Source organism: Chaetomium tenue (assembly GCF_020726465.1).
Source record: "Chaetomium tenue strain MPI-SDFR-AT-0079 chromosome Unknown F5144scaffold_6, whole genome shotgun sequence".
NCBI classification, from domain to species: domain Eukaryota; kingdom Fungi; phylum Ascomycota; class Sordariomycetes; order Sordariales; family Chaetomiaceae; genus Chaetomium; species Chaetomium tenue.
Genome location: NW_027117334.1, coordinates 3,426,944 through 3,453,576, shown reverse-complemented (window position 1 = coordinate 3,453,576; position 26,633 = coordinate 3,426,944). Strand labels below are relative to the sequence as shown.

Here is a 26,633-nt window from a genome sequence, read left to right as displayed (position 1 = left end):
GAGACCTTGACCTCCGATTCCATACTGAGTCTTCCTCTATCTAGCTACTGTCCTAACACGCTCGCAACATGACAGGACGACTCCAATCTATTACAACGAATCAGCAGCAAACTTGATATAACGACTACAACCCACGACATCAGTCGCCAGCGACACCAGACTTGGAGCCTGCATGATATTAAAGATGGAGATCTCGGCACCCGCTTGGCTAAAGAGCACATTGCGCAGCTCGACTGCCATTAGAGAGTCGATGCCCTGGTGCGCGGGCGACTCGCTCAAGTCGATATCCTCGACCGGGACAAGAAACATTTCAGCCAGCACCTCGGTGATGGCCTCGCCAACCACGCGGATACCGTCGTCTCGTGATGTACACGCCGTCATCCTGGCGGCCAGCGAGCCGCCCCCCTCTTCTAGGGACTGCTGCTGCTGCTGTTGCTGCTGCTGTGCGGCGGCTTGCGTGAGCGGGCGATACTTGAGCGCCAGGGAACGTGGATCGCGTCCGAGGGCACCGTCAACGTCCCAATGGGATCCCGGCCCGGAGTTGATACCCACGGCAAACTGCGGGTTGAACGGCCTCTGGATAGCCGACTCGAGCGATGCCAACACCCCGTTTACGTCGATAGGCCGGTGTCCAGCTTTGACAAGGGATCTTCGTAGTTTCTCGGAGGAGGAGGCCTCGGCCACGTAACCGACAGTGTCGACTACCGGAAGGTCGATAGATACGGCGGGAAGGCCGCACTGTTTAACACGCCAATGGGCCAGGGCGTCTTCGTACGCACCACCTGCCGAGTAGGCCGCCTGGCTGGCATAACCAAGAAGACCATTGATGGAAGAGAACAGGACGAAGAAGTCGAGATCGTCGGGAAGGTTGAAGTAATTGTGTAAATTCCACGCGCCTGCGACCTTGCTTTGGGTAGTGTCCTTCCAGTCTTGGAACGTCATCTTTTCGACGAAGGCGTCGCGTAGGACGAAGGCAGCGTGGACAACTCCACGGATAGGTGGGAGCCCCTCTGCTGCGGACTTTTGGATTGCCTGGGCCAAGTCATCCTCGTCGGCGACGTCGCAGTCCACGGGTAGGACATGACATCCGGCCTCTCGCAGTTCCCTGACTAACGCCGCCATCTTGCCGCTCCTTGCTGCGCTGCGTGAGAGAAGAATCAAGTTTCTGGCCCCGCGAGATGCCATCCAGCGCGCTACCAATTGCCCCAGGCCACCATTACCGCCCACGATTAAGTAGGACGCATCACCAGCGAGCTTCGCACGGCGCGGAACCTGGAGCACAGGCACTCTGGCGTCTTGGTCAACCGAGAGGACCACCTTGCCGGTGAAACCTGGCTCCGTTTTTTCTTGCAACAGACGAGAGGCTTTGAGCACGTCTCCCAGCGCATATGAGACAATGGGGTGCACGGGGGCGTAAGCCCGCACCTCAACCATGCGCATAATCTCCCTCAGACAGCGATGCACATCGGCCACTCTGTGTTCCAACATGAGATCGAGATCGACCGATGTGAACGAAACCGAACGGGAAAATGGGCGCATCTCGAGGTTGCTGTTTGCCTTCGAATCGCGGCCGCTGATTTCCACGAAGTGGCCGAATGGTGCCACCAGGTTGAAGCTCTGCTGGAGGAGTTGACCGCCCAGTGAGTTCAAGACCACATCCACCCCGTGGTCTTGGGTGGCCGCGAGGATAGTGGCCTCAAATGACGACAGACCGGAGGTATCCAACATAAAGATACTCTCCGCAGGGATGCCATACTTTTCTGTCAGCGTAGCCCGCTGTTCAGGGCTATCAACAGTGGCCAACACTTTCGCCTCGACGTGTTGTGCAATCATGATAGCCGCCTGCCCGGTGGGCTCTGCCGCGGCATGAATTAAGACCCACTGGGCACGTTGTAGTCTTGCAACCTCGACGAGGGAGAAGTATGCGCTGAGGAAGGCCAGTGGAACGGACACGGCCTCCTGAAAGCTCAAGTTGGTTGGTTTGTGCACCGTCGCAGTCCGCTCAACGGTGAAGCGGCTCGGAAAAGACGACTGCTTCTTCTGGTGCAGTACGCACACGACGCTATCGCCGACCTTGTAGCCCTGCGCCGCCGCGCCGCTCCCGACTCGGGTAACAATGCCCGCACACTCGAGACCTCGAATATGATTCTGCCTGTCTCCAGGCCCCGAACTGACGCTATACGCCCGAGGCTCCACTTCCAGCAAGTTGGGCGGAAGGGGGGAGTCGTGGTAAGCGCCCCCGTCTTCGTCGTCACCGAAAGCTAGTGTTTCTGGCTGCAGGCATAAGAGCCGGTCTCGCTGGTGAAACGGCTCGATACTTGTTTTGGGTGCCAGCTCGAGTGTGGGGTCAGGGCCATGCTCTAGAACACCACGAGATGATAACGCTTGGTCTCTTTCCGCATCGTGGTAGAAACGTGGGACCAGCATCACGCCGTCGCGCTCGGCGTACTCGGGCTCTGCTATGGACCCGGCCTCAGCCTTGTCAAACAATGCGGCTCGCAACACTTGCACAATGGCAGATGCACTCGAGTCCGACCAAGGTGCGCCCGCGGGGTCTAGATCCAGCGTGAGCAGTCTGCGTGCGACGTGCTCGGTGCGCAGTGTGCGAATGAATCCGGACGCGAGACTGAATTCTGGTCTCTCACAGTCCACAGCGCCTCCACGCGTCAACCAGAGCAGGCCCTTGCAGGCAGTGCACATCGTTTGGATGCCTTCCAGAGCTGCCGGATCCAGGTCGTGCAAAATAGGCTTATTCACCTCGCCAATAAATATGCAGAACTTGTGGGCGTACGATGATGCAGTGGCCGCTTCAAGATCCTGCGTTGCGACTGATAAGTTTCCTCCCCCCGAGATACATTCTCCTATCAAGGCTTGCAAGCCCTTGAGCCAGGGGAAGGGAGGGGGGGCAGCCCTTCTGCTTGTAACAATCAATACATTCTCTGGCTCCACATACGGCTCTGGTAGTGTTGGCAGCGGTACCGTCGACATAATGGTAACCGAGGTACTGGCTCGACCCGGGCTGTCACTGCAATCCCGCAGCTCGAGAGACACCCCGCTGAAACCAGCGTCGCGCAGGTGTCGATCCCATACGTCTGTAACAAGGACGGTGTCGGACTCGGCCTGGCGCTCGGGAAACAAAAGGGCCTGTACGAATGGTACAAGCACCTTGTCTTGCACAACCTCTGTGAGCAGCAGGGCACCGCCGGGTTTGAGTAGGTTCCGTGCACTGCCCAGCGTACGAGAGACGGAGTTGGTGTTAGTGGACACGACACCAGAGGCGATGACAACATCGTAGGTACCGTGCGCAAAGCCCTGCGCAGCGGGCTCACGTTCGGGATCAAGCACATCAAACACCAGAACGTCACTCCAGGGAGCAAGCGTCTCTCGTGCTGTATCGAACAAGGCCGCTGAAGCGTCGGTGTAGTGGTACGAATCGGCAGCTGGGCCGCCTGTTTGGGGGGTCCCCAAAGCCGACAGGGCATAGCGCGTCATGGTGCCAGTGCCTGCCCCAATCTCTAAGATGCGAGCACGGGGGTTCTTGTGTACCAGGTGGGCAAGTAGTCCGGAAAGCTGTGACCCCGTCCGTTTGAGACGGGGCATATTGTCGTAGAATCGGGCCAACAGGTTATCTTGTGCCATCAACGGAAGCGGTGGCACCTCGCCGCGCAAGATGTCCACCAAGTGGGCGCCCAGGAGGCATACCATCTCCACGTCTACAGTCCTCGTCTTGCTAGTCACTTGGTCCATGTGTCGTTGTAGGTTCCCCGGTGCTTCGTCAGGCACCCACGTCACACCGCCAATGCACAGTTGCCCTGATGCTGCCTGTTGTACTGTGTCGACCATCCACGCATAATACTTCGCGTACCGTGGCTCCATGCGGTCTGCATCGCGCGAATCCAGATTGGCGATAGCCTGTTGCATGAAAGACACGCATATTTGCCATATTTTTCTCGTGTCATCAATATCATCATGCCCGTCCTCTGTATCCTTCCAGCCCAGTTGCTTCCTTAATAAAGCAAAGGTAGCTGGCGACCCAGTAGAGATGTCGGGGGCCCATTTTACCAGGCTGTTCAGCTCTTTCTCCCACGGCTCAGTAGTCTGCTGGACAGATGCAACACCCCGACCCAAAGACTGGTACGAGAATCTTCCCATTTCCAGGACCAGGTTTCCGCTGTCGTGATCAAACACTGACACGTCGGCCTCCATGCCTTGGCTGTCATCTCGTACAAGGCAAGAGTGCGCCCTGAGAAGATGCCCCGGACGATGACTGATCTCACTAGATACCCAGAAGCTTTCCACAGCCCTAGGGACCTTGGCGGTAGCCTGGCGAGCAGCCGCTGCAGAAAGCGTCGAGTAAGGGGCCGTGATGATACTGTCCAATGCGACGGGGTGCACTACGGGATCCCGGGCAAGATCGTTGGGTACCGACGTATCGGGTATAGCCATGGTCACCACGCTGTGGCTGCTGCCAGATCCTGATCCTGACTGCATGATTTCTTTCATGTTCTGGAACATCGGCCCATGAGCAATTCCATGGGCTCGCAGGCCGGCAAAGAAGTCGTCGGTGCGGACCCGCCGTGCGTGACCTTGCAAGACTGGCTCGACAGCCTCGGCTGTTGGCGTCTTGTCAAACTCAACGGAGACCAAGCCTTTGGCATGTTGTGTCCACCTGTTGTCCGCCGTAACGGTCCAGACCTCGAAATGCTTCCAGCCTCGGGCGCCGAGGTCTCTATTGCTGGCGGTGCGCAGCTGTGTCTGGATCTCGATGCCATCTGAGCCGTTTGGTATTAAAAGAGCTTGCATGAAGTCGACGTCACGCAACCGGTAGCCAGATATCAACCTGTCGCCGACATCCTCTATCATGGAGAGTTGTCTGACGGCCTCGATTGCCAAGCAAATGTAGCCCGCCGCGGGGAAAACAGTGCTGGACTGAATTACGTGGTCCTGAGTCCACGGCGCGTCGGTAATGCGGAGGATATGTCGCCACGAAGGCGCTTCCGGATTCGAGCCGTCGACGAGGGAGCCCAACAGGTCGTGGGGAGGCTCCGAGCGGGCCCGAAGAGCGCGGTTAAATCTTGGCTCGATCCAATGCTTGTTCTGGTGGTTCCAGGGATACAAGGGCAGGGTGGTCAGCACCTTGATGTCTTGTTGGTTTCTGCCGTTGGGGAAATTCACGGCGTCCATGTCAACCGGATACCCTTCTCTTAGCAAGCCGGCGGCGAGTGCCTGCATACTGCCCTGCGCATCCGTTTTGCGGACTAGACAGCCATAGTAAGGAATCTGCAGCCCATGGAACTCAGGTAATGCAAGAATGTCCTGAATAGGACCCCCCAGAGCGGTGTGCGGGCCCACCTCGATTATGACGTCCACATTGGAAGACGAAGAAGTAGAAGAAGAAGAAGAAGTATTAGATTCGCGCTGCCCCATGACCATGTCGATAAAGGCATCCACGAACTGGACAGGACGAACCAAGCTATCCGCCCAATGGCTTGACCGCGCTAGCGTTTCCATCATGGAAATGCGCCCACCGGTAACGGGGGACGAGAATGCGACTAGATGATGATCATCATGCCAGGCCGTAGCATCCTTCTCCCCCCCGGGCGTTTTGGCACGGTCGATGGCCTCGATGTAGTCCTCCGCTACAGACACCATATGATGAGAATGCCAGGCGGTGTTGATCCTCAAGCGACGGGCAAAAACGCCGTCTACGTTGGCAAGCTCCTCGAGCTCTTTGATGGCAGAAACGTCTCCGGAAACTGTAGTGCTGGACGGACTGTTTATACACGCAATCACGGCTTTGCCGTTTGTCTGTGTCAGCCGCCTGAGGTAAGACTCTGTCTCGTCGACACCGAGTCCGACAGCTATCATGGCGCCTTCCTCTTGGCCGGGGGCTCTCCCCGGACGCTCGCCGGCCGCCAACACGGCGCGGTAGTACGAGATAGCCATGGCCTCGCGAAAACTAAGTGCCCCCACGGCGTACGCTGCGGCAATTTCCCCACTCGAGTGGCTTGTGACGGCGACGGGGACGATTCCCCAAGCGTGAAGCAGGCGCAGGAGCGATATTTGTACTGCGATGCAGATGGGCGTGCTCAACGCGACCTCATTGACGCGAGAGGTGTCGGCGTCGCGTGAAAGTTCTTCCAGCAAAGACCAGTTGGCTCCAAATTCTTCGAGATATGCCCCAGCCATTTCGAGCGAGGCTTTGTATGTGGGATAGGCATTCACGAGCTCTCTACCCACTGGTTGAAGTTAGAAATCCTCTCTTTTTCCTTTGGCTGGCTTGGGCGGATAATCAGATCGGAGAGAATACTTACTAGCATGCCACTGTGCGCCCTGGCCTGTAAAAACCATACCGATTCTCGGCCGACGCAAGTTGCGGCTGGGTTTGAATGCAGGCGAATCTAGTGCTCGGATGACGGCGTCAACGCCTTTGGTGACAGGCACTGGGTATGCCGCAACATACTGCAATGTAATTCATCAAAGAGTTAGTCATCTGAACAGACCCTGTCTGCATACAGCAAGGAGAATAGAGGCGCTTCTACGTACCGAAAACCTGCTGCGGCGCTGACCTAGGGTGTATGCAAGACTTTCGAGAAAGTTTCGTGGGTCCGCCCGCTCTATTGACTCCTTTTCTGCAACCAGAAAGTCCTTCAGGTTGGAAACCATCCTTTGACACGCTAGCTGGTCCTTTGCGCTGAGAATGAGAACCCGCTTGGCCTCATCATCCAACCCATTCGAATGCCCCTTGGCATGTCCACTCTCGGCAACAAGCTCTGGTCTCCAAGACGTGCTGCTTTCCATAATAATGTGTGCGTTAGTGCCCCCATACCCAAAGTTGTTTACAGATGCTCGGCGACTTGACCCTGACGGCCAGCTCATCAAGTCCGTAACGAGCTTGAGATTCCAGTCGTCCAAGGCGATCTTCGGATTGGGCTTCTCGAAGTTGATAGACGGTGGGATGACTCCACGCTCCATGGCCAGTGCTGTCTTGATAATGCTTGCCAGCCCACTCGCTGCCTCGGTGTGGCCAATGTTGGTTTTGATAGACCCAATTAGCAACGGGTTGCCACGAGACCCCCCAAAGACTGTTGCAATAGCCCGGGCCTCAATGGTGTCTCCAGCTTGTGTACCTGTGCCGTGTGCTTCAAAGTACTGCGTGTCTTCCGGACGTAGGCCTGCTCTGCGGTAGCAGTCGCGAATCAAAGCTTCTTGTGCCGCTACACTGGGCGCTGTGATCGTTTCCGTCTTGCCGTCCTGGTTAAGCAACGATTCGCGAATGACGGCTCGGATTGGATCGCCATCAGCCAGCGCTTCTCTCAGGCGTTTGATCAACAACGTCGCCACACCCTCGCCGCGTCCGTATCCACTTGCACGGGAATCAAAGGCGTAGCATTTTCCATCTCCGGATAAGAATCTTGCCGAAAATGCGTCATTAGTCTCCAAGTTAAGGCTGTGCTGTGAGAGTTATGCACTAACCCTGAGGATGACAGCGCCTTGAACATGTCCGGGTTGAGAGTCAGATTGGCACCGCCAACGATAGAAAGATCGGCCTCGTGGGTTCTCAGGCTCTGAATGCCCTGGTGTAGCGCAACCATTCCCGAAGAGCCTATCAGCCCCCCCGTTAGCATAGGTAGCTTTCTCGGCAAGAAACAATTTTGAAGAGGTGCTTTAAGAAGAGTCTCAGTAGCCAGAAGGGGCACAGTATGCAAGGCAACGCACAAGCTGTTTCGATCGTCATACTCGTTCCATGAAGATCAAAAAAATGAGAGATGCGGTTCGACATCATAGGCACGCCCGTGCCCGTCGCCATGAGCCTAGGCAGGTTGTCTGGGTCACGGAGTAGGCCATCCCTGTAATCGTGAACAAAGACTCCCGTAAATACAGACGTATTCGAGCCTGCGATTTGGGCTAATGGAAGACCAGCTGCCAATGCGACAGATCAGCATGTGGCTTCGTCGAACCAAATGGCTCCGGAGCTCCATCATAATGCTCGCCATCTCGTAAGCCGTTCAGATTCTTCTTACCACTTTCTATAGCCTCATAGACTGACTCCAGTTGCAGCCGGTATTGGGGATCAAGAGACTAAATACACACAAGTATGTTAGCCTGGAATAGGATGACTCGGCAAGTGCACCAAAAAAGAGAAGAAAAAAGGTTCCAGTCTGGTGCTTACCGATGCAGTCTCAGCCGAGTAACCAAAGAAGTTGGCATCAAACAGTCCAACATCTTCCTCGAGGAAATGCGCGCCTTTCACGTGTGTCTGCGGAGATGTGTATGAGATATTTGCCCGGTGTTGAAGTCAGGGTGCAAACTACGACGTGGTGTAAAGTTTCGGGTGAAGAGGTACGGTGTGGGAGACTTACACTGTTGAGCCTTTCATTGTTCGGATGGTAAACTCCTTTTGATCCGAACCTCGAATGAGGAAATGGTGTCCAACCACTTCTTCCATTTGCGAGCATACGCCAAAGTCCCTCGTTGTCCGTGGCTTCTCCTGCAAATTTCGAGCTCATGCCGATGATGGCGATGGGCTCGCTCATCCAGCCGTCCGACATCATGTTACTGGTGCTTCCCATCTTCGTTAAGAGTCAGTAATCACCTGGGTGAGAGTCTACCTAATGAACAAGCCTAAAACAGTAGCGTGGTGAGCTCGCTGATATACCGGCTACCTTGAAAAATAAAAATAAAAAACTATGGTCCCCTCCAGTACGCAGGCCGCTGCAGCGTTATCTTGTGCAGGCATTCAGAGGCAGAAAGAGCAGAGGACATCACAATTGGCCATGATACTGTAACGTTATCCACCGGTTCCCGCACGAACTGCACGGAAAAGTCGGGAATTGCAACCTGGCTAAGGTACTTACTACTCTGCTGCTCGGTCTCGGCAAAGCTTTTGTCAGCTGCCTATAATAGGACTTACACTAACTCCGGCTCGCGGATTCGACAAGGTTGCACCGTTACTTAGGTAGCTACCAAGCTTCCGAGCGTGCGAGTCAACATCCGCATTGCCACAGCAGAAATCTCACATTATACTTGGAAGTAGGGTAACTCCGGGATCAGCAAAGGCAGTGGAGAAACTACTACTAGTCGTCCGCATCCATAGATTCTACGTCCATGTCATCTCCAGGTCCGGTGTTTAGGAGGTAGTTGATGCATAACCATTTGGCGCAACTTGGTCATTCTACTAGCATAGTTTCCGTGTGCGGAGCAAGCCTGATTGTTTTCCTCCCAATTGAGCGGTGTAATACTATCTACCGTACTCGCCGAATGCGGCGGTTGTGTTAAAGTGATGGGAAAAGACCGTAACTACCTACATGTACTTACATAGGTACCTACTTCTTATGTGGTCCCCCTATTACGCTTTCGCGCCTTGTCTGCCTATCTACACACCGAGGTAACAGAACTCGCCGAAGTCGATGACCTGTTTTCCAAACTGAAGCAATTTGCACATTCAACATCACATTTGCGTCACAGCACAAAGTCACTTCTGTACGAGTGAGTATCTCCCCTGACCTCTCAGGAGAAAACCATATCTGATAATTTCGAGTTCGAGTTCCAGCACATTCCCTGGTCACAGCCATGGCTTCTGCCAGTACATTGATTCTGTTTGGGCCTGGTGTTATGACCTTGGACGAACCCTACTTCAACCGCATCTTCACATGTGTCAAGCACGACGCCTATCACAGCCAATGGGCTCTGCACGCTGTGGAGGACCTTGAGAGTTGTTGGGACTCCTTGTGCAAATCGATTCCGAAACTGCAACGCGTTGATGGCCGGAAGCATGCTCGGACATTGGCTGACTGGCTTCGAGCCGGAACCATACCACCCGGATCGACTGTTGCAAATTTACCAAATTCGATCCTCGGCCCGCTGGTCCTTTTGGCACAGCTTGTCGAGTACATTCAGCATCTGAAATCCGTCAACGGAACCGAGCGAGGGTTCCTCAAGTGGATGCCTCCCAGCCCGCAGACAGAAGCAGTCGGCTGCTGTCTAGGATGTTTCAGTGCCATCGTGGTATCCGCCAGTTCGTCTTGGGCCCAGTTCTGCCACAATGCCGCTGCTGCGCTTCGGGTGATGTTTGTAATTTGCGCTCTATCTGATGCGCAAGATAGCTCTGACGAGACTGGACCATCTACATGCCTGAACGCCTTTTGGAGAGGGACACAATCAGCGTCCAGTCTGACGACAGCTTTGGAGGCCTACCCCGACGTAAGTCTTGCTTGCCGTTTCTTGTCTTTTTTTCCTTTCTTTCTTTTTCTTCTGTGGGAAATGTTATCTTTAGTATATCTATCCGTCCCCTAGAGTTTATTGTTAACGCGAGATGGTGTCAGGCTTACGTTGCTGTCATGTACGACGAAAATCGAGCGACTATAACAACTTCTGCGGGCACTGCTCCTGCTCTGGCGACATACCTTGAAACCGTCGGGATCAAAGCCAGCCTATCCGAGTTCCACGGCCGTTTCCACACCCCAGAGGTCTATGAACGTGACATCCAAGCTCTATTCCGCTTCTGCCAAACTTGCCCCACGTTTCAAGTTCCAGATGCTTCTCATCTCGCCATGCCTACGCGGATCAACGCGGAAACTCCAATCAGTGGTCAGGAAAGCCCCCTTGAAGCGGCTACACGCGCATTCCTTGCGCAACAGTTCAACTGGATCAAAACCTTTCGTGCAGCTGCCGCCGGCTGCTTGAAAGACAGAAATGCCCGTGTCATGGAGTTTGGGCCGGAGCGTTGTATTCCGCCGACGCTCCTCCGCAGACTGAGCAGGCAGGTAACCCACTTCGACCTCGAGGAGAGCTTCCGGGGATCTCTCGCTGGTGATTCGATCCCAGATGCGCCGCCAGTTGTATCTGAGACCGATGTTGCTATTATCGGCATGGCGTGTAACGTGGCTGGGGCTCAGGATATAGGACAGTACTGGCAGATAATGCTGGATGGCACGTCGCAGCACCGCGAACTCATACCTAACGACCGGTTCGTCATGGAGACCGCGCATCGGCCTCGCGAGGAGGGCAGCGAGAAGAAGAAATGGTACGGCAACTTTCTTGACGACACTGCTGTCTTTGACCACAAATTCTTCAAGAAGTCTCCTCGTGAGGCTCTCCATATGGACCCGCAGCAGAGACTCATTCTGCAGACCGCCTATCAGGCCGTCGCGCAGTCGGGCTATTACTTTCAGCCCAAAGGCAACAAGTCGTCAGACCGCCGGATCGGTTGCTACATTGGCGCAGTTACCAACGACTATGAGTACAACATCTCGCATGCAATCCCGAACGCATTTTCAGCTACAGGCGCCTTGCGAAGCTATATCGCTGGAAAGGTCAGCCATTTCTTTGGCTGGACAGGACCGGCAATGACCCTTGATACTGCGTGTTCGGCATCGACGGTTGCCATTGATTTGGCCATCCAGGCTATTCTCAGTGGCGAATGCTCTGCAGCCCTGTACGCTCGCCTCCCTCCCCACACTACCAGACAGTATACAGTCTATACCGCCCCAAAGAAATGTCTTTTGTCCAGGTTATGCTAACGGAGAGCGCTGATGCCAATATCACAGGGCCGGCGGAACCAATCTTTACAGCACGCCTCTCTACTTCCAGAATCTGGCAGCAGGGTCATTTCTCAGCCCGACTGGGCAATGTAAACCCTTTGACGCACAAGCGGATGGGTACTGTCGGGGCGAGGCCATCGGCGCCGTGCTCCTCAAAAAGGCCACCGATGCTATTGCTGACGGCGATCAAATCCTGGGTATCATATCAGCGACCGCGGTCAACCAGAACCAGAATATCACCCCGATCTTTGTACCAAATTCCAACTCACTAACAAATGTATTCCAAACGGCCCTCGCCAAATCTGGGCTGCACGCCCGCGACATCTCTTACGTCGAGGCTCACGGAACAGGCACCCCGGTGGGCGACCCGGTTGAATACGATAGCATCCGCCAGATCTTTGGCGGTTCTGCTCGCGCGGGCATGAAGCCGTTGCAGATTGGCTCCGCAAAGGGCCTGGTTGGCCATACCGAAGGCGCCTCGGGGATTGTAGCACTGATCAAGGTTTTGCTGATGATGCTGGAAAGCCGCATCCCGTTGCAAGCCAGCTTCAACACCATCAATCCCGCCATTCAATATTCGCCCTCGGACAACATGGAGTTTGCCAAAGCTTCCCTTCCCTGGACGGACGACCGCAAGGTGGCCATGATCAACAACTACGGAGCAGCTGGTTCCAATGCCTCTATGCTCATTCAGCAGGCGCCAAAAAAGGCCCAAGGGAGGAATGACATGCCGACAGGCTCTGCTTCCTCCTATCGGTGGCCTTTTTACATTTCCGGGCTCGACGACAAGGCCATCCAAGCATACGCCGCCAAACTCTGCCTATTTCTGCGAGAGAGGCCGGTCTCTGGACATCACCTTGACATCGAGAATGTGTCATTCAACGTGAATCGACAATTGATGAACGGGTCCCTTGGCCGAGCTGCCATGTTTACTGCCGGGTCTATCGACGAACTGGAGCAACAGCTGGGCTCTCTGGAGACTTGTGTTACTCCTGCCTCTACACGACCCGTCATCCTAGCCTTTGGCGGGCAGGTCGGCAAGGTGGTTGGACTTGACCGCGAGGTGTTTGACAAATCCACTATCCTGCGACATCATCTCGATGAGTGCGATATGGCTTGCAAGGCAATCCAGGCGGGTAGTATCTACCCCACAATCTTCCAACGCGAGCCTATAAACGACCCCTCGGTCCTGCAGCCGGTGCTCTTCTCTTTGCAGTATGCATGTGCCAAAAGCTGGATCGACTGCGGCGTCGAGCCAGCCGCTCTTGTCGGGTATTCGTTTGGAGAGCTCACCGCGCTCTGTATTTCGGGCGTCTTGAGTCTAGAGGATGCCTTGCGAATGGTCTACGGCAGGTCCAAGGTTATTCGAGACGGCTGGGGCGCGGAGCCCGGGTCCATGGTAGCAGTGGAGGGTGATCCGGCAGATGTCGAACAAATTATCGCGGCTGTCAATGCACAGCTGGATAATAAAGGTGACGGCCGAGATGGGATGGCGTGTATTGCGTGCGTCAACGGTCCACGAAGCTTCACGCTTGCTGGATCTGTGGCTGCGTGCGACGCAGTGCAACAGCACATCGAGGCCCGGGATGCAGACTCCATCCGTCCGACCATCAAGCACAAGAGAATCCATGTAACAAACGCCTTCCATTCTGGGCTCGTCGAGCCCTTGAAGCCAGACCTGCTGGCTGTCGGCAGCCAACTCAAGTTCGGCCAGCCCAAGATCCCGCTCGAGAGGGAAACTGAAGGATACCGCGAATGCCCTTCCGACGCTTCCTACGTTGCCGAACATATGAGAGACCCTGTGTACTGGTTTCAAGCCGTCGAAAGGCTGGCCAACAAATATCCGAACGCGGTCTGGTTGGAGGCTGGCTCCAATTCCACCATCACCAACATGGCAAGCAAGGCGCTTGGGATGCCAAGGAGCGCAACCTTCCTGCCAGTCAACATAACAGGTGACGATAGGTGTTTACAACACTTGGTCGACACCACCATGGGACTTTGGAGGGCTGGCGTACAAGTTGCCTTCTGGCCGCACTCGCGCGCACAAACACATCAGTATGCACCCATCATGCTTCCTCCCTACCAGTTTGAAAGAAGTCGCCACTGGCTCGACTTCAAGCCGCCCTTGGAACAAGTCGGACAGGAGACACAGCCATCTGAACAGACCAAAGGCGGCGCGGAGGGAGGAATTCTCCCCCCTTCGGGCCCCTATACTTTCTTCGGCTACAAAGACAAGAAGACCAAGAAAGAATCCCGGTTCATGATCAACAACGCCGTAAAGTCATACCTCGGCGTCGTGTCTGGGCATGTAATCGCGAACGAGGCGCCCGTGTTCCCGGTACCATTCGCAATCGACTTGGCAATTCAGGCCGTCACGAGCATCAGTCCAGAGCTGGCCGGCATCAGCAACAAGCTGCAGCCTAGAATCTACGAGATTGTGAACCACAGTCCCTTGATTCACACCGACCAACCTAGAGCTGTATTCATCGATTTTGAACGCCGCGATGATAATGGGAGCGCAGAGAGCAGCTGGATCTTCAAGTTTGTCAGCAAACTTGGAGAGGCCGGTGAGGAAACCCTGCATATACGCGGGAGGCTATCCTTCCAGCCTCGCGACGACGGTCGCCTCCATGCTGAATTCGGCAAGCTTGAACGCTTTGTAACCCACGAGCGCTGCCTGCGAGCCTTGGAGAGCAACGACGGGTCCGAAGAGGTCATTCAGGGGCGGAGTATCTACAAAGTCGGCGACAATCTTTTTCACTACGGTGACAGGTTCAGGGGCCTCCAGAAACTGGTTGGGCGATCCAGTGAGTCGGCCGGCCGGCTCGCTCGGCGAAGGTCTGCGGAGGCATTCGTTTTTGATCCTGCCCTAGCAGATGCCTTTGAACAGGTTGGCAGCATCTGGGCCAACTGTATGACCCAGGATCGGCCTACCACGGATGATCCTTCTATCTACCTTGTCAGCGAGATGGAGCAATGGATCAGGTCACCGGATCTTGAGAGCCCGCGGGACGTTGACAGCCAGGGGGAGTGGGATATTTTGGCACTGCATAAGCGACTTCCATCTGGTGACTTCTTAACGGATATCTTTGTCTTCGGCTCGGCAAGCCGATCTCTTGAGGAGGTCATGCTCGGCATCCGATACAAATCAGTTCCAGTGTAAGTGGTTCTCGATCTCACCTCGGAAATTTGCGTTTCGTAAGCGTGTGAGGCCTGTACTGACGCGCAGGACAGTGGCCAGCTGCTCACGGGTGTTCCTACCCCCCCTGTGAGCGCATGGGCTCTTGCAGAACCACCAACAAAGCCCGTAACGACGGGGGCTCTACCGTCGAACCATGTGCCCGTCGGTGAAAGCATTGATCGCCAACCGGATTCTCAGCCAGCCATCGTGCCACCACATGTCAACAATGTCAACAATGTCAAGAAGGCAAAGGATGCTCTGTGGCCCAGGCTTCAACGGATCCTGGCCGAGATATCTGGCCTCGAGCTTGACGAGATTACGCGAGCTGATTCACTCGCCGATGTTGGGATCGACTCTTTGATGGGGCTAGAGCTGGCACGGGATATCGAAACAGAATTTGACTGTACCCTGGAGCAATCCCAGCTCATCAGCATCGTCGACATAACAGGCATTCTGGATCTGCTCCAGTCTGTGCTTGACCTCGAGGAAGTTGCTGCTTCCTCCGATTCGTCCGACACAACGTCTTCGGAACCAAACAGTGCAGCATCAGCAGCCAGCCGTGAAACCTCGCTTTCCGGCACGCCGTCAATGGCTGATAAGAGTTCTGACACGGCTCTTAGCCTACCGGCGTCTACCACCATTGAAGCCTTCCGCGAATCCAAAGACCGCACCGACTCCTTCCTGAAGAGCCAGGGATGCGCCGGTTATCTTGACGGCGTTTATCAAAAGCAAGTCAGGCTGTGCCTGGTACTTACTAACGATGCGTTCAAGGAACTGGGTTGTGATCTGGAGGCAGCCCAGCCCGGCGACGTGTTACAGCCTGTTCCATTCGTCGCACGCCACTGGCGCTTCCACGAGTACCTATACAAGATGCTGGAAGAGACACGAATCATTGATATCGAGGAGGGGGGCGTGATCCGACGGACCGGCCTTCCACTTCCTTCTCAGTCTGCCGACGCAATCATTGAGGGTCTCATGAAAAACTCCAAGGGCTACTCGTCGTCGCACCAGCTGCTGTATAACGTTGGTTCGAGGATGGCGGACGTCTTGGCTGGCAAGGCCGATGGCCCAGCACTTATCTTTGGAGATGCCAAAAATCGTGAATCGGCAGCCCATTTCTACGGCGAATTCCCGTTTAACAAGGCCTACATTGAGCAAATGGGTGATTTCCTGACCCGGCTGGCTCGCAAGGGGGGCTTGCTGTCCCAGAACGGTCTCAGCACCCCCCTGAAGATCATGGAGATGGGTGCCGGGACAGGTGGCACTACCAGGGTGCTTGCGCCCATGCTGGCAGAATTCGGGATCCCCGTCGAGTACACCTTCACCGATCTCTCGCCATCCCTCGTATCCCAAGCCAGGAAGAAGTTTAAGCAGTACCCTTTCATGAAATTCGCCGTCCACGACATCGAACAGCCCCCGGACCCAGAACTGATGGGATCGCAGCATATTGTCGTGGCTACCAATGCCGTACATGCCACTCACTCCATTGACGCGTCGACGCACAACATCCGCAAGTTCCTGCGCCCAGATGGCCTTCTGATGCTGCTCGAGATGATGGGCATATTGCACTGGGTTGATGTCGTCTGGGGGACTCTAGAGGGCTGGTGGCTCTTTGACGATGGCCGGACGCATGCCATTGTGAAGGAAAAGAGGTGGGAGCAGAGCCTCCTCAACGCAGGCTTCAAGCACGTCGAGTGGACAGACGGCAATCTGCCTGAAGTTGGCGTTCAACGGTTCGTCATCGCTATGGCGGCTGACCTCGAGCCAGGCATGGCCAAGCAACCAAGAATTCCTCGCTCACCCGAGCACGACGAGCATGATAGCGAGGAGTATCTCAAGGGTCGAAAGCTAGCTGCGGACAAATACGTAGCGAGCGCAACCCGAGGCTTTGCGATACCCGAGGCCTCGCCAGTCGTCCAAGGACCTGCAACCGACGACCCCTCCGACCCCTCCGACCCCTCTGCCCACTGCGTTCTCGTGACTGGCGCAACAGGCAGTCTCGGAAGCCACATCGTGTCGCACCTGGTCAGCCTGCCCTCGATTGGCACCGTGTTCTGCCTCAACCGCACGCGACCCACCAGGAAGGATGAACAGCCTATAAGCCCACAGCGACGCCAGTTGGAAGCATTCGAGTCCAGGGGCATCGAACTGGACGAAACGATGCGTGCCAAACTAGAGGTCATAGAGACGGACACTTCGCAGCCGCGACTAGGTCTCGATGTGGCCCAGTACGGCCGACTCGTGGGGCATGTGACGCACATCATTCACAATGCCTTCCCCGTCAACGGCCTGCGCGCCCTCGAACAGAACGAGCCACAATTTGTCGTCATGCGCAACCTGGTCGACCTCGCAGCAGCCGTCTCGGTACACCGCAAGGCCCGAGACGAAAAGTTCAAGTGCACCTTCCAACAAATCTCCTCCCTCTCAGCCGTGGGCAAGTATCCCTTTAGACAGGGAAATGGTCGCCAAGTGCCCGAGGCCCCCATGGATATCGAGTGTTCCCTCCCCAACGGATACGGAGGCGCCAAGATCATATGCGAACGAATCCTAAACGACACGCTGGGCCGCCGTCCAGACCGCTTCCGCGCAATGACAGTGCGGCTAGGCCAGGTGTCGGGCTCTAAGCGGACGGGGTACTGGAACCACGTGGAGGTGCTGGCCTTTCTGTTCAAGTCGGCACAGACACTACGGTCGTTCCCCGCCGTCGAAGGCGTCTTGAACTGGCTCCCTCTCGAAGACGCCTCCACGGCGCTGGCGGAACTCCTCCTCCGAGCCAGTGACGATGAATGGTATCCCGTCTATCACGTGGACAACCCGGTCCCCCGGGCATGGGCGGATGTGGTGCCCGTGTTTGCCGAGGCGCTGGGCGTGCCTCAAGACAAGGGCATAGTGTCCCTGCAGGAATGGCGCAGGCGGGTGGCCGAGTTTCCGGGAGAGAATCCTTGGGACAACCCGGCGGCAAAGGCCCAAGACTTTTTTGAACACAAATTCGAGCTCATGTCGTGCGGAGGAGTGACTATGGCTACTACCAGGGCTTGTGAGCACTCATCAACCTTGAGAGCTGCGCAGCCGGTGAGTGATGAGCTGATCAGGAAATATGTCGAGGCCTGGAAGACTACAGGATTCTTGCGTTGAAACAAAGTTGGAGGGTCTGTATCTTGCTTTACGCATTTCCTTCTGTAAGACAGAGCAATCGGATAACCAGACTGATTGAATGAGCGGCGTCGAATCTCCATTTCAATTGCACCGTAGACATTGTCGAGTATGTTCCCATATATTATTTCCTTTTCGGCGGCGGCCACGCCGTGAGAGAAGGAAAGCTTTCGAATTCGTGGAAGTCTTCTTGTTTTCCATATAGCTGTTATATGCCACTGTTCAACACCGAAGAGATTTAGAAAGAATAGGTACCTGCCTCATGTTTTTATTGGGAGTCCAAACAAAAAGAGGAACGTGTCAAGGTGACATAAAACATGCCCCATGATCCCATTATCTATCTAGAGGTACAAATCCACCTGCATTCCTTCCAGAGACGTAGACTATTTTACAGAGCAGTACTGCCAGTCATCTCCTTGTCAATAGCGCCCACACTCTCGGCTAGAAGCATGCGCCTCCCTTTACTTTGCACCGGCGCCTTCATCGTTAGGATTCGTGGCCGCTTCTTGCTGCTTCTGCATCTGTTTCATTATCTCGGCAGCCTCGAAGGAATACTTGCACTTCATCCTCAAGGCCTTCCCGTAGCGATACATGATGAATGGGAATGGCATGCAAGCCAATGTTAGAAACCCCGGCACGGAGCTCGCCCAATGGATTCCAAGGTTGGCGTACATCTGGGCGGTGAACAGGGGGAATGCGGCTGCGAGAACAGAGCGCAAGATGGCGGATGCTGCGAGAACCGAAGCCGCGTAGATGGTGTACGAGTCGATGAGGTAGTTAACCACCGGAAGGACGACGAGGATACAGCCGAAACCAAAGGGTGCTGAAAGAACAATACAGACTGCCCAGTGAATACTGGGAAAGTTGGTCCAGGCAAAGGCAAATATGCCGATCGGGAGGGCGACAGCACCAAGCATAGCTGGTGGCAAGCGAGATTCCGCAGTTGCAGTCTTGGCCATAAACAGTTTCATATACCGTTTGTTGTCGTAAATGGCGTAAGCCCCTCCGATAACGATGCCGACGGCCATACCCAGAAACGCCAGGCCGCCGACGCCCTCGCTCCATCCACGGCCAACGTTGAAGACGATGGTCATCCCAGGCAGGAACATGTAGATGATGGCGTAGATGACGGCAATGTAAAGTGAAGCAACCAACACGATGGGCTCTAGGAATAGGAGTACCCATGGCCGTACCAAAGCTTTCTTGAACACCTCTGACGGCTTCTTCTTGCCTTGGTTCTTTTCGAGGACACTGATATAGGTCTTGCCGTCAGTCTTGGACAAGCGACTTGCCCTCCAGAGGAGAATTGTCGGGCCGTATGTCTCGGGAATGAAGATGATGCCAAGGATGCCTATTAGTCCATATTAGCTTCCGCGGGGCCGCATTCCTCCCCTCCCCCCTCCCAATGGGCAAAGAGGCCGAGAACACGTACCGACTATGCCGATGGCTATACAGCAGACTCCTTGTACCCATCGCCATCCGACATTCTCTGAGACGAAGCCGCCAACGATGGGACCCAAGACGGGACCGAAAAAGGGGGCGAGGGCGTACAGCGTCAGGGCGAGACCCCTCTGGGCGGGAGGGAATATATCGGCGAGGACACCGCCCGAGTTGACAATGGGGGAGCCACCAAAGGTGCCGGTGAGGAATCGAAGGACCATGAGAGTGGCAATGTTTTGGCTTCCAGCTGAGCCCCCAATGAAAGCTACCATGGCGATATGGGAGATGATCCAGAGCATCCTCCTACCATAAAACTCGGACCTAGGAGAGCAATACTGTCAGTGACGGAACTATGGCGGGGGGCCATTGGGGAAAAGGAGTTGGACGCACTGATCAGATCCGTTAGTATTTGCACCCAATTAACACCGTCTGAGGGTTGGTAGAGAGGCGTGCTCACCAAAGGAGCCCATATTACCGGGCCGATGGCGAACCCGAGCACATAGACGGAGACACCCACGACAAATACTTCGGTGCTGGCGCCAAATTCTTGGAGAATTTCGACGGAGGACTCTGAGTATGCTGAGGAAGTGAAGGTGACGACGAAGACCGACAAGGTAGCGATGCAAGCAACGAACCATTTCCTAATCTGACCCCAATTCATGGGATTTTCTGGATCGTCCTTATGGAATTCGACAATGATGGGTTCTTGCTCGGTGCCCTGGTCTTCGTGGATATGATTTTTCTCCATGTCACCCGAGCCAGGCGATGTGTTGGGTTCGGCTTGTCGCGACATGATTGCAAAGACGTTCGGAGGCATCACACTGGCGCTAGCAAGCGGGACACGAGAGTGAAGGCCTCGTCCCGAAAAGCCCCAGCAGCTTAGATCAAGTTGGATGTCTCGGTCGCGTCAAGGGTCTGGTGGCAGTGTTCGACAAACTGGAAGCCCCTGGTGCCCAGCCTGATCGACGCATTCGAGTTTGCGCCCGACAACTGTGTAGGTAGGAAGCATGAGGGCCGGAGAAAGTATTGCTTCGCGGACCTATGAAGGCTGGTGTGAACTGATGTATCGCAATTTCTTTGTTGGCAAATCTGTGGAGATGAGGTAATCGACACGGAGTTCCGGAGTTTCTACCATTACTACAATTAGTAACCAGACATTAGTAACCAGACAGCTTGGGCCTCAGTTGATTGAGCCTGACCCGGCGGACACAACTCACTGTGCTCATTACACATTAGGAGTTTCTTGGGCAATTAGCCGTAAGTCCCGGGAAAACTCGGCGTTTCGTGCAACGTTAGGTTATCTACTGTGTACTTCGTCATTCTACTACATGGATGGTGCTACGCCTACAGACATGGAGGCCAACATGAATCTTTGCGGCCGGCTCGCATCGACGGAGCTCCGAGTTCCACACACACGACGATTGGTGTACCTACCTGACTTCCGGTTGCCGAGAAGGAACCGGAAAGGGCGAAGACATTGCCCCGGCGGCCCGGCCAAGGAAGTGTGTAGTTTCAAGGTGCAGAAGCAAGGTCAAGAAGGGGTGGAGGAAGCATTACACCCCAATGATTGACTTGGGTCAAGATCAAAATAATGAAACCGTCACAAACGTGGTTGATCCTGAGCGCTGACAGCGCAGTGCATAAGGGACAATCTTAGACAGCGTAACGCTATGTGATGTTTTCTTTTTCTCCGGGACATGGTTTGTTGCCTATGCTTTGATCACACTGGAGGTAATTAATACCTTAATTCGTGTCAAGGTATTCTTGTCATCTCTTAAATAAGGTATGCTTTCCTCTATTTTAGGCTCGAGCCTTTTCACAACCTGACCTGGCCGTGTCACCCCACTGATCAAATTCGTTGCTAAGAGATCCTTCGATTTCTGTTCATATCATACATAGGTAGCATGTCCATCCCCGAGTCCTGTTCAGTTCTGGTGATTGGAGGAGGACCTGGGGGGTCGTACGCAGCATCGACGCTTGCTCGGGAAGGGGTAAACGTCGTGGTGCTCGAGGCCGATCATTTTCCGAGGTATCACATTGGTGAGACAATGTTGGCGTCTCTGAGGCACCATTTGCGCTTCATCGACCTCGAGAAGACGTTTGACGACTATGGGTTCTGCCACAAGGTGAGCGTCTAGACCGGCTAGAGAGATATTCAGCTAGCTACCTAGGTACTAACATATCAATACTGGCAGAACGGCGCGGCGTTCAAATTGAACAACAAGCGAGTTGGCTGTAAGTAAAAACAATATCTGCCCAAACAGAAGAGATAGCTAACTCGATCCGTCCCGAAATACAGATACCGACTTTCGCGCCGTCAACGGCGAACATGGCTACTCGTGGAATGTGATCCGCTCCGAATCAGATAAACTAATGTTAGATCATTCGGAAAAGATGGGTGCCATCGTATTTCAAGGCGTTAAAGTCGAGTCACTCGAATTCGCACCACCCGAACCCGACTTTCCCGCCGACGAGAAGGTCTGCAACCCAGGACGGGTGACCTCGGCGTCATGGGTGCGTAAGGCCGACGGTACCACGGGCTCCATCAAGTGTGACTATATCATCGATGCTAGTGGGCGCCACGGCTTGATTTCCACCAAGTATCTCAAGAACCGCAAGCACAACCAGGCGCTCAAGAACGCCGCGACCTGGGGTTACTGGAGGGGGTGTAAGACTTATGCCCCAGGCACTCGGCAGGAAGGCTCCCCGTTCTTCGAAGCCTTGACGGACGGCAGTGGCTGGTGCTGGGCAATCCCTCTACACGACGGAACCATGTCTGTTGGTGTCGTCATACGCCAGGACCTATCCGTCGCGCACAAGAAAGCCCTGGGATCCCCTTCTATGGTGGACTTCTACAAGCACTGCGTGAGCCTCTCGACGCACATCCATGAGCGCCTGGCTGATGCCGAGCTCGTATCCAACGTCAAGGCGGCGGCAGATTGGTCGTACAGTGCGTCCGCGTACGCGGGTCCAAATCTACGCCTGGTAGGCGATGCGGGCTGCTTCATTGACCCGTACTTCAGCTCCGGCGTGCACCTCGCCTCGGCTAGCGCGCTTTCGGCTGCTATGACTATCCAGGCAGTCCGCCGGGGCGACTGTACCGAGTATGAGGCCGCTAAGTGGCACTCTACCAGGGTGGCTGAGAGCTACTCACGCTTCCTCCTCGTTGTATTGGCGGCACTTCGGCAGATTCGTAAAGGGGATGAACCGGTGCTCAGCGACTTTGATGAGGACGGGTTCGACCGAGCATTTGGATTCTTCAAGCCAAGTGAGTTCCCTTTCACCCAACTTCCGCCACAGCCCCAGGGGGGGCCCTTAGCTTGCCAGCTCACACTCCGAAAACCTAGTCATTCAAGGCCATGCCGATACCGATGTAGGCGGGAAGCTCACGCAAGGTCTCGTCTCCAAATCGGTCGACTTTTGTCTGCACGCCTTTGACGAAGTCGCGCCCGAAAAGCACCAGGAGGTGCTCCAGAAGCTCCGAAGTGTGCAAGTCGAGCCGGGCAACGAAACGCTGGAAGATCTCGAAAAGCTTAACGATGAGGAATTGCGCGTCCTACGCACGATCCGCGCGCGCCAGATCCTGAGCGCCGAGGAGTCGGTCAACATGCATGGCTTCGAGCAGGCATCGATTAACGGCTTTGCGCCCCAACTGGTTCGTGGCAGTCTGAGCTTGCGCAAGGTCGATCCTACAGCACTGCCCACAGCTGCGGAGAGTTTATTCAAGTCTGCCTCTGCCCGTGGTCTGTACAGGTGAAGGAGGAGAGGCAGTGTTCCAATGTGGAAGACGAATGGCGACCGGGGGTTGGAAGAGAGAGAGAGTTTAATGCGATAGAATGTTCCGAGTCTGGTGTTTTCTGTGTTGTCGGCTGAGTACCTACCCACCGGTCCGTACACACTTAGTAGGTACCTTAGGCGAGATAGTAAAGTGGTCCATTGCATTCATGATTCAGTAGGCTCTATCTAGTCTGTTAGAATGCTGGTGGTTTCTCCTCCATGCACTTTAATATCTAGAATCTGTGTATGCGAAGAAGAAAAGAAAATATGTGAACCACGCTATGGGGACAAGAGTGCGTGATATGTGTCTGCGTGTCTCGAGGTTGAGGCAAACCACAGGAGAATGTTAGGCTGTTAGCTGATTGCTTGCTGACTGCCAAGGCATGGACACCTATGGCAGCCCTCATCCGACTTGTCTTTCTGCGCTATCTGTCTCTAGCTTTTGAAGAATCGTGCTTGCCAAGTGATTATAATAACCCATATACTTCAAGAAACCCAACAGAACCTTGACGCTATTCGACCTTTCTTCGCTAGATATTGTTATGTGCGTTATGGAAGAGTTAAGGGAGCTCGCCACTAACGATATTGGTATGGGAAGGAAAGGGTGAATCTAGATTTATGAATTCTCTGTGAGTATGTAACATCCCAGTGTATACGAAAAGGGGGACGAATAGCCGACCCAGGACCACACCTGGTCAGCACGGAGGGGAGGACTCGAAGAGCTAAGGGGTATGATAGTCGCCTGGGACAAGAGCCCGATCTGGATATCAATATCATATTCTAAATAGAAGCCGACATACCTTTGGGAACGCCAGCCGCGGCACGTTCTGCAGGTAAAGTACCACCTCAGCAACACTTTGGTATGAGAGCTGTGCGGAGGCCATAGCCGTGGTTGAATCCTCGAAGGTCTGCCACGGATTGGCCTCGGCCGTGTCGCTGATGGCGACGGACGCGCCACAGGCCAAAACGCGGTTGAAGGCCCACATCGGGTCACACTTTGGCGGCGCAACGCCGCGGCTCGCGGCCTCGTTGATCCTCCGGGTATGCTCCTCGACGCGTGTCCTCGTTGCAGCGGCAAGGCGCTCGTGCCGCCTCCAAAAGACTTGCGACTCGGGCGTGCGGTCGGCGAAGGTGCTGGACTTCACGAGCTGCCGGTGTGCCACGCTGTGTCCGCATAGGCTCGCCAGGATGACGCATTCGGCGAATGGGGATAGCGTGTCGCAGCCAGTTGTGCCGGTGTTGCCGTCGGTAGGGCACGTCTCGCACATAACGTCCAGGAGAAAGCCCATCAGAGGGGGTTGCTGGCCGGTCTGGAAGTCCGCCTCGGGTATGGGAAGACGCGTGTTGATCTTATGGATGGACAAGTAGGTACCTATGTGTAAGTCGGTCACTTATCTTCTTATGCACAGCACATACCCAAGAACGAGAGCCCTTTCCGCGGAAAATCAAGCGACCTACCAATTCTTCGTGCAGCGCCCAGGGTCGATCATTGAGCATACCAGAAAGCCGATCAAGAATGAAGGCAGCCCAGAGAGTCCGCCTCTTTTCTTCCGTCTCCCTCCAAGAGCCACCCGGCATCCCGCGCTGGTGAGCAAAGACGGCCTCGCTGACCGTTGTGGCACGATCACTACTCGCATCATGCGCCGGGTCTAAGCGAAAAAGCCCGGACAACTGCAGCAACCGGAACGCGCGTCCAGCTGTCAGGAGCGCCTGCCTCTCAGATTTGTGCATGAAGTCGTAGTAAGCTAAGAGAAGCCAGGCTTGGATGCACTCGTGCTCGATTTCCGGGCGCGTGTTCCCGAGCGCCTGGCTTGATCTCCTCATCCAAGGAAGGTGATTATCATCGTGGACACCGAGCGACTCGAGCATCCGGCGCGTTGTGTTGTACATCTCGTCGCCCATGGCACGGTATCCCGCCGACGTGGCTGCGGCAATAGTTCGCATCGCCGAACGCAGGCAAGCCCGGGCGGGCGAGACGCCGTCGTCACCCGCCGCCCATGCAGCATAGCCCTTCCTGTGGATCATGGGGATGATGGCATGTACTCTTTCAAAGTATAACGAATCCCTAGATTTATCCGCCAAAACACAGGTAAGCCATCGTGGAGCCCCGAATTCAAATCCAGAGACATACATATCATGGATGCCCCCCACCTAGGTATGGCATTGCTCGTGTGTGTAGGTATTGAAGGCAAGGAACTTACAGATCATTTCCAATGAGACCGGCCTTGTACCACTCGCTTTCGTAGAACGTCGTCCCAACCGACGCCGGCGTGAGACCGCTGGGGCCTGTTTGCGTGTTTGTTATGGACATGTCCCCAGGGCCAGGCCAGATGTCGGTCGCTTCGAAGTGGGAGCCTTGCGAGCCTGGCACATTGCCGCTTAAAGTGAATTCGTGAGTCCCTAAGCCGTCGATAGCAATCCCGTTGTCCAATGCCAGAAGTGCATGCACCGACGCATCTAAAGTCGTATCCTCGAACTCCACAGGAGCCTGGGTTACTAGTCGCTCTAGCTGTGCTGAGAATAATCGATCAGCATGGAGGACGGACGGCTGAGGGGGCATCAATACGGCAACTTGGATATAAACAGGCGCACCGACTAACACGTACAGGGCCGTAGTGTAGATGGGGGAATGTCAAAAAGAAGTTAAAAGAACCACCCCGTCCATGAGCACCGCTCGTGTGGACGCATGCCTGAACGTTCGCCTGGAACTTACCGAGTCGTGACTGTAGCTCCCGAATCTGGCCCTTTTTGGGGCCCCGTGGCGGTCTCTTGTCTAAAATCACGCAGTCATGGCCAGCCTCAACACAGATGCCGCACCTGGGACGAACGCGGTCGCATCTTGCTTTTCGCCTGCGGCACTCTTCGCAGGCCAGGCCTGGGTGCTGGCGAGGATTGCTCATGGCCTGCCAAGAGCTTTGTACTCAGGATTCTTGAAACCTTGGGAGGTACTTGGTAAGCTAGCCTCCCTGGGCGGGAAAGCTTGTAGACAAAAGGATGGGGCGGAAAAGCTGGGGAAAGGCTCGCTCGGCAAAAACCGAGGCTGGACATTTGCATTCTTTTAGCTTCTGATGGCGTTCCTAGTGCCGCTGCGCCACATAATTATGCAGGGGTCCTTGTGTAACCTGAGCGAAGGTAAGTTGAGTGAGGGTGTGGTTGACCTGACGTGTACACTACATCCCCCCTCCTCCTTGCTGACACTGACCCACAGGGGTAGTTAACCCGCGACCCGGTCTCAAAGGTGGTTAAAGGAGCGTCACTCATACGCCATCAGAGCATTATCCGCTGGTATATCCAAATCCCAGGGGGACACTCCGGCCAACGAAGCAAACCGAGGCTCGTGAGTGGCAAATGGCAATAATCGTTACAGTTGTTTACAAAGATTATCTAGGGAGTCTTTCATCCGCAATCTCAATCAAGTAATCAACTGGGTAGCCCCCTCTCCTCGGAGCGTTATCAGAGCATCAAACAAGAGACTCTCCGGAGGATTGTGCGAGCGTCTGCAAGCATGGCTAGATAGGTACGGTACCTACCTACGTTCC

At 55.0% G+C, this 26,633-nt stretch overlaps 5 protein-coding genes across 5 annotated transcripts; 2 read left to right on the top strand and 3 right to left on the bottom strand.

Moving 5' to 3' along the window:
* Positions 1–90: 90 nt before the first annotated feature.
* Positions 91–8,552, bottom strand: F5144DRAFT_540013 (uncharacterized protein; the record flags this gene model as incomplete). The annotated part of the gene is made up of 12 exons (XM_066787137.1): positions 91–4,485; positions 4,597–5,258; positions 5,529–6,200; positions 6,315–6,462; positions 6,547–6,586; positions 6,788–7,085; positions 7,170–7,414; positions 7,477–7,606; positions 7,720–7,923; positions 8,025–8,082; positions 8,174–8,260; positions 8,364–8,552. 12 exons carry the CDS (start codon positions 8,550–8,552, stop codon positions 91–93), a joined length of 7,128 nt encoding a protein of 2,375 aa, XP_066640383.1.
* Positions 8,553–9,573: 1,021 nt separating this feature from the next.
* Positions 9,574–17,859, top strand: F5144DRAFT_658610 (uncharacterized protein; the record flags this gene model as incomplete). The annotated part of the gene is made up of 4 exons (XM_066793213.1): positions 9,574–10,203; positions 10,326–11,437; positions 11,928–14,702; positions 14,778–17,859. 4 exons carry the CDS (start codon positions 9,574–9,576, stop codon positions 17,857–17,859), a joined length of 7,599 nt encoding a protein of 2,532 aa, XP_066640382.1.
* A 347-nt stretch (positions 17,860–18,206) lies between these two features.
* On the bottom strand, positions 18,207–20,510 carry F5144DRAFT_583952 (major facilitator superfamily domain-containing protein). Its single transcript, XM_066789587.1, has 3 exons — positions 19,776–20,510; positions 19,310–19,638; positions 18,207–19,228 (listed from the first exon to the last, which is right to left on the bottom strand). Exons 1-3 carry the CDS (start codon positions 20,132–20,134, stop codon positions 18,339–18,341), a joined length of 1,578 nt encoding a protein of 525 aa, XP_066640381.1. The 5' UTR covers positions 20,135–20,510; the 3' UTR covers positions 18,207–18,338.
* A 590-nt stretch (positions 20,511–21,100) lies between these two features.
* Positions 21,101–23,194, top strand: F5144DRAFT_658606 (uncharacterized protein). Its single transcript, XM_066793212.1, has 4 exons — positions 21,101–21,443; positions 21,513–21,552; positions 21,617–22,585; positions 22,665–23,194. Exons 1-4 carry the CDS (start codon positions 21,222–21,224, stop codon positions 23,072–23,074), a joined length of 1,641 nt encoding a protein of 546 aa, XP_066640380.1. The 5' UTR covers positions 21,101–21,221; the 3' UTR covers positions 23,075–23,194.
* A 39-nt stretch (positions 23,195–23,233) lies between these two features.
* On the bottom strand, positions 23,234–26,135 carry F5144DRAFT_583946 (uncharacterized protein). Its single transcript, XM_066789586.1, has 5 exons — positions 25,808–26,135; positions 25,296–25,608; positions 24,553–25,159; positions 23,895–24,443; positions 23,234–23,704 (listed from the first exon to the last, which is right to left on the bottom strand). The coding sequence occupies exons 1-5, from the start codon at positions 25,992–25,994 to the stop codon at positions 23,498–23,500; spliced, it is 1,863 nt and encodes a 620-aa protein (XP_066640379.1). The 5' UTR covers positions 25,995–26,135; the 3' UTR covers positions 23,234–23,497.
* Between the last annotated feature and the right edge of the window lie 498 nt (positions 26,136–26,633).

What these genes read in the sequence shown, in the direction of transcription:
- F5144DRAFT_583952 (XM_066789587.1), bottom strand. Translation starts at nt 20,134, where the DNA reads ATGCCTCCGAACGTCTTTGCAATCATGTCGCGACAAGCCGAACCCAAC. An exon ending in CCGGTAATATGGGCTCCTTT is followed by an intron (nt 19,639 to 19,775) that starts GGTGAGCACGCC and finishes TTGCTCTCCTAG; the next exon opens with GTCCGAGTTTTATGGTAGGA. An exon ending in TATAGCCATCGGCATAGTCG is followed by an intron (nt 19,229 to 19,309) that starts GTACGTGTTCTC and finishes ATGGACTAATAG; the next exon opens with GCATCCTTGGCATCATCTTC.
- F5144DRAFT_658606 (XM_066793212.1), top strand. Translation starts at nt 21,222, where the DNA reads ATGTCCATCCCCGAGTCCTGTTCAGTTCTGGTGATTGGAGGAGGACCT. An exon ending in GAACAACAAGCGAGTTGGCT is followed by an intron (nt 21,553 to 21,616) that starts GTAAGTAAAAAC and finishes CCCGAAATACAG; the next exon opens with ATACCGACTTTCGCGCCGTC. An exon ending in ATTTGGATTCTTCAAGCCAA is followed by an intron (nt 22,586 to 22,664) that starts GTGAGTTCCCTT and finishes CCGAAAACCTAG; the next exon opens with TCATTCAAGGCCATGCCGAT.
- F5144DRAFT_583946 (XM_066789586.1), bottom strand. Translation starts at nt 25,994, where the DNA reads ATGAGCAATCCTCGCCAGCACCCAGGCCTGGCCTGCGAAGAGTGCCGC. An exon ending in GGTCTCATTGGAAATGATCT is followed by an intron (nt 25,160 to 25,295) that starts GTAAGTTCCTTG and finishes GGATAAATCTAG; the next exon opens with GGATTCGTTATACTTTGAAA. An exon ending in GGGCGCTGCACGAAGAATTG is followed by an intron (nt 24,444 to 24,552) that starts GTAGGTCGCTTG and finishes TCCATCCATAAG; the next exon opens with ATCAACACGCGTCTTCCCAT.